The sequence below is a fragment of the Nicotiana tabacum genome, chromosome 7 (genome assembly GCF_000715075.1).
Source record: "Nicotiana tabacum cultivar K326 chromosome 7, ASM71507v2, whole genome shotgun sequence".
Lineage (NCBI taxonomy): Eukaryota > Viridiplantae > Streptophyta > Magnoliopsida > Solanales > Solanaceae > Nicotiana > Nicotiana tabacum.
Genome location: NC_134086.1, coordinates 139,901,319 through 139,911,473, shown reverse-complemented (window position 1 = coordinate 139,911,473; position 10,155 = coordinate 139,901,319). Strand labels below are relative to the sequence as shown.

The 10,155-nt window shown below is 35.6% G+C and overlaps 1 protein-coding gene across 1 annotated transcript; it reads right to left on the bottom strand.

Moving 5' to 3' along the window:
- Nucleotides 1–671: 671 nt before the first annotated feature.
- On the bottom strand, nucleotides 672–9,211 carry LOC107824901 (uncharacterized). Its single transcript, XM_075217723.1, has 3 exons — nucleotides 8,908–9,211; nucleotides 1,740–2,089; nucleotides 672–1,570 (listed from the first exon to the last, which is right to left on the bottom strand). Exons 1-3 carry the CDS (start codon nucleotides 8,990–8,992, stop codon nucleotides 986–988), a joined length of 1,020 nt encoding a protein of 339 aa, XP_075073824.1. The 5' UTR covers nucleotides 8,993–9,211; the 3' UTR covers nucleotides 672–985.
- Between the last annotated feature and the right edge of the window lie 944 nt (nucleotides 9,212–10,155).

Genomic DNA, 10,155 nt, shown 5'->3' with positions numbered 1-10,155 from the left:
GATTCATAACTTTAAGCTTTAAGACATAGACTATATCTTAGAGTATGCTCTGACAAATGTTGAGTAGGATTCAGACCGAAAGTAAGATGTAATACATAGACAAAATGTTGAGCATGATCGACAAATGTATTTCTTCCAGATTCATGAAATAATATGGGGTGAATATTTGTTTATAGGTCGGTGACATGTTCATTTTGGTATGAATATCCTTAAAATTTCTGAAACAAAAAATATCTAACATTGATCGACCGTTAATGATGAAAGATTTAAATGAAGTAGATACAATTTAGGTAAGTATCTTATCTTCAGTCATTTGGGGATAAAGGAGTTAAATACATTATGTGTTGCTTAACTTGGCTAATTGAGTTGCTGGGAATGATACATTTTGTGTTATTCGTGTTAGCACGTTTGTGTATACATTTGGTGGACTTTGGGACTGATTCAGACGTGGTTGGGGTTGAAATAGGAGTAATTACATGGGAAAGGAAAACCCCAGCGATTGAATAAAGAAGAGTGTTGTGATGAACCTTTCGAATACTAATGATTAATAATAGTGTCTAAGAGTTAGCGGAAAGTGGAAACAAATAGTATTAAGTTAAACTCTAGATAATTCTAAGAAAAAATTTCGGCAATAGATTAACCATGGTATAAATTTATAATTAGAAGCAGTAAACAACAAAAAAGAAGTATTTCAATATGCAAAGGTACGCATTACAAGTGGAATCCGCAGGTCTAATTGAAATGGAATTTCTTCACAACAAAAGGCAAAAAAGTTGCAAGTTATCTGATAAAACTCAGTTAAGCAGCACAAGGATATCATAGTACAAACATTCCTGTACAGTTCTGTGTCAGCTTAAATATGGGTCGAGTTCTTATGTATGGACAGCATTCACTTCACTTAATAATCCTCAAGAAAGTTTGGAAGAGTAAATATACTCATCCATCAAAAATAGAGGACCAAGATGCAGAATAGACCATCAAAACATTATCTCCACCAGCCAAACAGTCGATACAAATATATTCTCCTCAGTCTTCTATTGTATGCCATGAAGGCCCTGGCTTTGACGGGGTCCTCATTCAAAGACTCGAAAGCATACATTTGCTTTGCTTCTTCCAGACCCTCGATTTCCATCACAGCTTGCAAAAGAGCAGGGGTGTCAATGGTGTACTTGCTTTGCTCAATTGTGTCAGCCAAGTGGCGGATGCTTGAGGCTATTGCTAACATTGCATCTTGAAGAGTCTCTGAGCTACGAGTCCGTTCTGCAGCTTGCCTCTCAGTTTGAGCCTCGGGCTCATCTTCATCTTCATTATTAGCAGCCATTTCGGTATATACTGGTTCTTTGGCAGATGACTGTGTCTCGGTTCCATCTGAATCGTTCATATGCTCTGAACTTGCTGAAAGATATGAACCAGATTCTTGTTCGTACTTGCACTCTATCACTGGATTTCCATTCACATTGGCTGACATTCTACTCCAGCGAGTAGGAGCTTGATAATTTCCACATACAATTTTCATTTCTTCATACATGGCTATCTGCTTTCCTCGGAAAGCCCTAGCATCAGGGTGTGCCTAATAACATATTAGATATTGTACAATGGCATCAGGCAAGCAGAAGAATACAAAGTATCTTATGGAACTAAGAGAGATGATAACGAGAAGGGAAACACAACCCCAAAAAAAAAAAAAAGTATTAACCAAAGTTTGGAACAAAAAGCGAGCATGACAAGCTAAAACTTACAGCAACATATTTCTTCCAAAGATCATCATCCTCACAGTCGATTGTATCTGTATTTGGATTCCAAGAGAATCCCTCTTGACTGAGGATATTACTGATTATATTATACCTCTTTTTGATTGTCTTAAGACGATTAATAACCTTTTGGTTATTTAACGACAAGCTGAAATGAGTATTAACAGCAACACAGGCAGCATTATATGCATTTTCATTGAAGCATTTGTCAACTTTATTTCCATTTCTTGCTTGGATAGCAAGTGCTTCAATCAGACACTTGTCCATTGCAGGGGACCATACAACATTTTTTCCCCTGTGCTTCATCTTCTTTCTCCCACTATCTACGTCGTCATTTCCTATAATAAACAGAAAAATAATGTTAAGAACGCAGAATGCTAGGAGATGTGCGGATGTATTTACATGTCATGTTTCGTGGTTTGATGCAGGTATTTCAATCATCCTATTAACATGAGCAAGATGACAACACAAATGTAACAGTCCCTGAGAACGGACCCAAACGTTTGATATCAAAAAGAATAAAAGCAAGAGGGCCCGTGTTTATTCCAAGAAAGGAATCTCTGGTGGTTGATGAACCCACGTTGCTGAAATTCATAGAGGCAGAGCCTCTGGGAATAAATTACCAAAAATGAATCTGTCAGGAAAAGGAGTCAAAAACTGCCACTACAAACAAGACTGAACTACGAAAATTGAGACAGAAGTTCAATTTAGCTTGACCTCAAGCACTCTCCGGCTCCCCCGGGAAAGAGAAAACAAAAACCATATTTTAAAAAGCATATAACTACAGGTAATGCAGAAGTCCAATAATGCATCATTATGTGTATAAGCATGCATATGTAGAAGCATACAAGACTAGAAGGAAAAGAATAATTAACAAAATTTACTTAGAACTAAAAGTTGAAGAAGCATATAAAAAGGCTGACAAAGGGATGGAAATTGGTCAACTAGATACACATCAAATCTCAGAACTATTACTGCTAAAACAATTGTACTAATGAGCTTGTTATGATTTATGCTTGTTGATTTTGGTGAGATGGAATTTGGATCTAAGTTCCATTTGTTTCCTTTGTTTAAAAATACATCCACAACCATAATACAAACCCTTGCCAAGATTATTTCAAGACCTGAAATTCCGCCCCAGCTACACTACGGATCAACACCATAGAGCAGGGATGGCACCAAGGCAGTACGAAGGTTTTTCATACCCTCTTGTGATGCATTGGCCAGTGTCGGCAGGTACAAGACATTGAATAATTTTCAGTTCTCTTTTTTTTCCCTGATCGGTAAAGAGATACTCCCTCCGTTTCATATTAGATGAGGTACTTTCCTTTTTAGTTTGTTCCAAAACAAATGACACATTTCTAAATTTGGAAATAACTCAACTTTAAACTCTTTCATTTTACCCATTTACCCTTAATGAGATGCTTTTATAGCCACACAAATGTCATGGTCCCACAAACCTATTCAAAGCATACAAACATCTCCGATTCCAATCTGAAGCTAACATAGCCATCGGGAAACTACTCTAAATGACATCATTCTTTTGCAACACCTACAAAAGTTTGTTACAACTGCTAATAAAAGCTAAAAGGTAATGAAATATGTGATTCTTTTTCCTATATTCATCTCTTGTCAAAACAAGTTGGGGCATTAAGAAAAGAAGATTTGTAGTCAGGTTTTTCTAACCCATAAAACTGGAAACATACAAGAGTGCACACAATGTGGAAGTTGAAGTCCATCAGTTCATAGGACATGATTTCCAGCACAAACACTTGTTTCAGCTGTTTCGTCAATTATATACGCTTACACTTCTGAAAATCATCACTATTGGCTACATCATGAACATATAATCTTATACTGTACAAGTTTATCTATTTCTATTATTTGGTTGATAATAAATTTAAGCCTAGTAGTTTCATAAATAAATAAATAAATAAGTTGACGGAAATTGTGTTGCTGGTCAAGTGTACCTACGCAAGAGAACAAGTGTACTTATTTTGCCCCCTGATGCTTCGGTCTAACAGTAAGAGCACATCGTGTGAAGTACCGATTAGGTGCACGTCAAGAGTTCAAACCTTGATGTAGACAAAAGTCTGGTATTTAAGTTAAGAAGCATAGAGGGGCAAACCCATTATCCACAGGATAGAGGAATGTCATGAAGCCAAATTCGCAAATGTAACCTTCAAACTTTTAACCTTAAATACTTTTTAGTTATTAACTTTTGGTGTTAAAAAATTCAAAGCATACAAACATCTCCGATTCCAATCTGAAGCTAACATAGCCATCGGGAAACTACTCTAAATGACATCATTCTTTTGCAACACCTACAAAAGTTTGTTACAACTGCTAATAAAAGCTAAAAGGTAATGAAATATGTGATTCTTTTTCCTATATTCATCTCTTGTCAAAACAAGTTGGGGCATTAAGAAAAGAAGATTTGTAGTCAGGTTTTTCTAACCCATAAAACTAGAAACATACAAGAGTGCACATAATGTGGAAGTTGAAGTCCATCAGTTCATAGGACATGATTTCCAGCACAAACACTTGTTTCAGCTGTTTCGTCAATTATATACGCTTACACTTCTGAAAATCATCACTATTGGCTACATCATGAACATATAATCTTATACTGTACAAGTTTATCTATTTCTATTATTTGGTTGATAATAAATTTAAGCCTAGTAGTTTCATAAATAAATAAATAAATAAGTTGACGGAAATTGTGTTGCTGGTCAAGTGTACCTACGCAAGAGAACAAGTGTACTTATTTTGCCCCCTGATGCTTCGGTCTAACAGTAAGAGCACATCGTGTGAAGTACCGATTAGGTGCACGTCAAGAGTTCAAACCTTGATGTAGACAAAAGTCTGGTATTTAAGTTAAGAAGCATAGAGGGGCAAACCCATTATCCACAGGATAGAGGAATGTCATGAAGCCAAATTCGCAAATGTAACCTTCAAACTTTTAACCTTAAATACTTTTTAGTTATTCAAAAATTCTATGTTTTAAGTATGTTTTGCATCTAAAGATATGATTTACAACACAATGTGAGATTCAAATAACGGCCAGTTTAATACGTGATACTTATCATGATATGACAGTTATGTCAAAGACTTAACAGGACTTATTGAAGAAGTAAAAGAGTTCTCCACATTCATCTCTTCTGATACCATTTCCTCTTCGGGCAATGAATTTTTTTCCTCTCCTAATAAATAGTCTTTCATCAGATGTTCTAACCCCTTCCCTAGTCAAATCACAGCAGCACCTACAACACAGTATATGTTGCTGGTCAAGTTGACAGAAATTGTGTAGCTGGTCAAGTGTACCTACGCAAGAGAACAAGTGTACTTATTTTGCCCCCTGATGCTTTGGTCTAACAGTAAGAGCACATCGTGTGAAGTACCGATTAGGTGCACGTCAAGAGTTCAAAGCTTGATGTAGACAAAAGTCTGGTATTTAAGTTAAGAAGCATAAAGGGGCAGACCCATTATCCACAGGATAGAGGAATGTCAAGATAAAATGAAGCCAAATTCGCAAATGTAACCTTCAAACTTTTAACCTTAATACTTTTTAATTATTCACAAATTCTATGTTTTAAGTATGTTTTGCATTTAAAGATATGATTTACAACACAATGTGAGATTCAAATAACGGCCAGTTTAATACGTGATACTTATCATGATATGACAGTTATGTCAAAGACTTAACAAGACTTATTGAAGAAGTAAAAGAGTTCTCCACATTCATCTCTTCTGATACCATTTCCTCTTTGGGCAATGAATTTTTTCCTCTCCTAATTAATAGTCTTTCATCAGATGTTCTAACCCCTTCCCTAGTCAAATCACAGCAGCACCTACAACACAGTATATGTTGCTGGTCAAGTTGACAGAAATTGTGTTGCTGGTCAAGTGTACCTACGCAAGAGAACAAGTGTACTTATTTTTCCCCCTGATGCTTCGGTCTAACAGTAAGAGCACATCGTGTGAAGTACCGATTAGGTGCACGTCAAGAGTTCAAACCTTGATGTAGACAAAAGTCTGATATTTAAGTTAAGAAGCATAGAGGGGCAGACCCATTATCCACAGGATAGAGGAATGTCAAGACAAAATGAAGCCAAATTCGCAAATGTAACCTTCAAACTTTTAACCTTAAATACTTTTTAGTTATTCACAAATTCTATGTTTTAAGTATGTTTTGCATCTAAAGATATGATTTACAACACAATGTGAGATTCAAATAACGGCCAGTTTAATACGTGATACTTATCATGATATGACAGTTATGTCAAAGACTTATCAGGACTTATTGAAGAAGTAAAAGAGTTCTCCACATTCATCTCTTCTGATACCATTTCCTCTTTGGGCAATGAATTTTTTTCCTCTTCTAATTAATAGTCTTTCATCAGATGTTCTAACCCCTTCCCTAGTCAAATCACAGCAGCACCTACAACACAGTATATGTTGCTGGTCAAGTTGACAGAAATTGTGTTGCTGGTCAAGTGTACCTACGCAAGAGAACAAGTGTACTTATTTTTCCCCCTGATGCTTCGGTCTAACAGTAAGAGCACATCGTGTGAAGTACCGATTAGGTGCACGTCAAGAGTTCAAACCTTGATGTAGACAAAAGTCTGGTATTTAAGTTAAGAAGCATAGAGGGGCAGACCCATTATCCACAGGATAGAGGAATGTCATGAAGCCAAATTCGCAAATGTAACCTTCAAACTTTTAACCTTAAATACTTTTTAGTTATTCACAAATTCTATGTTTTAAGTATGTTTTGCATCTAAAGATATGATTTACAACACAATGTGAGATTCAAATAACGGCCAGTTTAATACGTGATACTTATCATGATATGACAGTTATGTCAAAGACTTATCAGGACTTATTGAAGAAGTAAAAGAGTTCTCCACATTCATCTCTTCTGATACCATTTCCTCTTTGGGCAATGAATTTTTTTCCTCTTCTAATTAATAGTCTTTCATCAGATGTTCTAACCCCTTCCCTAGTCAAATCACAGCAGCACCTACAACACAGTATATGTTGCTGGTCAAGTTGACAGAAATTGTGTTGCTGGTCAAGTGTACCTACGCAAGAGAACAAGTGTACTTATTTTTCCCCCTGATGCTTCGGTCTAACAGTAAGAGCACATCGTGTGAAGTACCGATTAGGTGCACGTCAAGAGTTCAAACCTTGATGTAGACAAAAGTCTGGAATTTAAGTTAAGAAGCATAGAGGGGCAGACCCATTATCCACAGGATAGAGGAATGTCAAGACAAAATGAAGCCAAATTCGCAAATGTAGCCTTCAAACTTTTAACCTTAAATACTTTTTAGTTATTCACAAATTCTATGTTTTAAGTATGTTTTGCATCTAAAGATATGATTTACAACACAATGTGAGATTCAAATAACGGCCAGTTTAATACGTGATACTTATCATGATATGACAGTTATGTCAAAGACTTATCAGGACTTATTGAAGAAGTAAAAGAGTTCTCCACATTCATCTCTTCTGATACCATTTCCTCTTTGGGCAATGAATTTTTTTCCTCTTCTAATTAATAGTCTTTCATCAGATGTTCTAACCCCTTCCCTAGTCAAATCACAGCAGCACCTACAACACAGTATATGTTGCTGGTCAAGTTGACAGAAATTGTGTTGCTGGTCAAGTGTACCTACGCAAGAGAACAAGTGTACTTATTTTTCCCCCTGATGCTTCGGTCTAACAGTAAGAGCACATCGTGTGAAGTACCGATTAGGTGCACGTCAAGAGTTCAAACCTTGATGTAGACAAAAGTCTGGAATTTAAGTTAAGAAGCATAGAGGGGCAGACCCATTATCCACAGGATAGAGGAATGTCAAGACAAAATGAAGCCAAATTCGCAAATGTAACCTTCAAACTTTTAACCTTAAATACTTTTTAGTTATTCACAAATTCTATGTTTTAAGTATGTTTTGCATCTAAAGATATGATTTACAACACAATGTGAGATTCAAATAACAGCCAGTTTAATACGTGATACTTATCATGATATGACAGTTATGTCAAAGACTTAACAGGACTTATTGAAGAAGTAAAAAAGTTCTCCACATTCATCTCTTCTGATACCATTTCCTCTTTGGGCAATGAATTTTTTTCCTCTTCTAATTAATAGTCTTTCATCAGATGTTCTAACCCCTTCCCTAGTCAAATCACAGCAGCACCTACAACACACTATATGTTGCTGGTCAAGTTGACAGAAATTGTGTTGCTGGTCAAGTGTACCTACGCAAGAGAACAAGTGTACTTATTTTGCCCCCTGATGCTTCGGTCTAACAGTAAGAGCACATCGTGTGATGTACTAGTTAGGTGCACGTCAAGAGTTTGAACCTTGCTGTAGACAAAAGACTGGTACTTAAGTGAAGAAGCATAGAGGGGCAGACCCATTACCCACTGGATAGAGGGATGTCAAGACCAAATGAAGCCAAATTCGCAAATGTAACCTTCAAACTTTTAACCATAAATACTGGTTAGTTATTCACAAATTCTATGTTTTAAGTATGTTTTGCATCTAAGGATATGATTTACAACACAATGTGAGATTCAAATAACGGCCAGTTTAATATGTGATACTTATCATGATATGACAACTATGTCAAAGACTAGCAGGTTTTATTGAAGAAGTAAAAAGAGTTCTACATGAATCTGATATCACTTCCTCTGTGGGCAATCAATTTTTTTCTCTCCTAATTAATCGCCTTTCATCACATATTCTAATCCCTTCCTAGGCAAATCACGCCCGCACCTATAACACAGTATATGCCCATTTTCACTACATTTCATTAATACCAAAAAATGGCATGAATTTTCATCATTAAACCTTTACTTGTTGTTGTACCCATTAATGCAGAAGAAAGAACAATCAACGAGACACGTGACCTCGAGAATTTAGGTTAGTAAATAGAGGAACGTGCAAGAAGGGACGTGCAGGGGAAAGCTAAAAATGCAAAATTACTAGCATAACATAAACCTTGAGACTCAATAACTAAAACCCAGCATAGCAATCAAGTAGAAAACATTTTCTTCCAAATATGTAAAATCTTCCACCTTTCCCAGCACAAACTCTATCAAGCAAAACCCAGATAGATAAATTGAAAAAAGGGTTGAAAAAGAGTACCAGTAGAATGATAGAGGGGAGTATTGTCAGGGGCATAATGAATAGTAGGTGATCTCCTGCGAGTCAGTGGTGGTCTGGATCTCATTGTTCGCCGGAGCTAGGAGGTGGCGGAGCAGCTGCTGACGGTGGCAGTCGGTTGTTGAATTCACAACTTCATTTGTAGCAATTGGCTGGGGTAAGGCGTCGTCAGGGGCTATGGTTTACTGTTTCTTGAGAAAATACTTTCCACTTTCCCGTTTTACCAAAATGAGCATTTTTGGTGGATCAGTGCGGTCCTAAGATCTGGATCATTAGATCTGTGTACGACATATAATATAAAATTCAATAAATTTATAAGCATAATCACATGGCATGGTACAAGCAAAAATAATTTTGGATTAAAAATTTAATATTATTTTATTTCTTGTTTGTTTAAAAATAGTATCGCGATAGAATAGTAATCTCATGATAAGTTATTCCAGATAAACAATAAAATTGACAATTCCAAAATTAATACAGCATATACCAAACAGTCAATAAAAAATAATATCATAATAACTAATCACATCGTAACGAATTTCAATATAACTAATCCCAATATAATTAATCTCAGTCACATCATAACTTGTTTTAGTTATGAAATGCTTCCTATAAGCTCATTTGGCTTGTGTTGAGAAAAAAGATTTTGGCAAAAAAATCTTTAAGTGATGCGGGTTTAACTGTTTAACATATAACTCTTGTATTACTAGTGCAAACTGTATATAATTAATAAAAAACTTATTTTTGCTGAAAAAAATTACGTATAATTGGTACTCCACGTATTTGGTTTCCAAAATGAAGCTTCAAAATATCAATATTAGTGTAACTCATGCGAATTCAATATATTAATTTATGCCGATGGAATGCAAAAACTAATATTTGTATCACTAACACCTGGATAAAATCACCTAAAAATGTCTAAAAATCCTTAAGACTGATTCTTCTTGGATATTGCAATCCCTGCATGACAATTTTCAAATTGTGACTTAGCTTGTTGCATTGACAATCTTTGCATTATTATTTGCTGCAAAAAAAAAAAAAATTCTATTATCGTTCATCATAAAACAATTGTATTATATTATTATACCAGCTAAGTAGTGTGTGAACCAAAAAACCCTTAAATTTAGTGATCATAGATAGAAAACTAGTTGGAATTGGTTACATAAATATATACTATTACTATTATCTGTGGTGCAGGATCTCTAAGTGAAACTTGAGAGGAAGTCAATT

Coding starts and splice junctions, on each gene's coding strand:
- LOC107824901 (XM_075217723.1), bottom strand. CDS start 8,992: ATGAGATCCAGACCACCACTGACTCGCAGGAGATCACCTACTATTCAT. Junction 2,090..8,907: donor TCCCCTCTATCATTCTACTG/GTACTCTTTTTC, acceptor TGTTTATTATAG/GAAATGACGACGTAGATAGT. Junction 1,571..1,739: donor TTTGGAAGAAATATGTTGCT/GTAAGTTTTAGC, acceptor ATATGTTATTAG/GCACACCCTGATGCTAGGGC.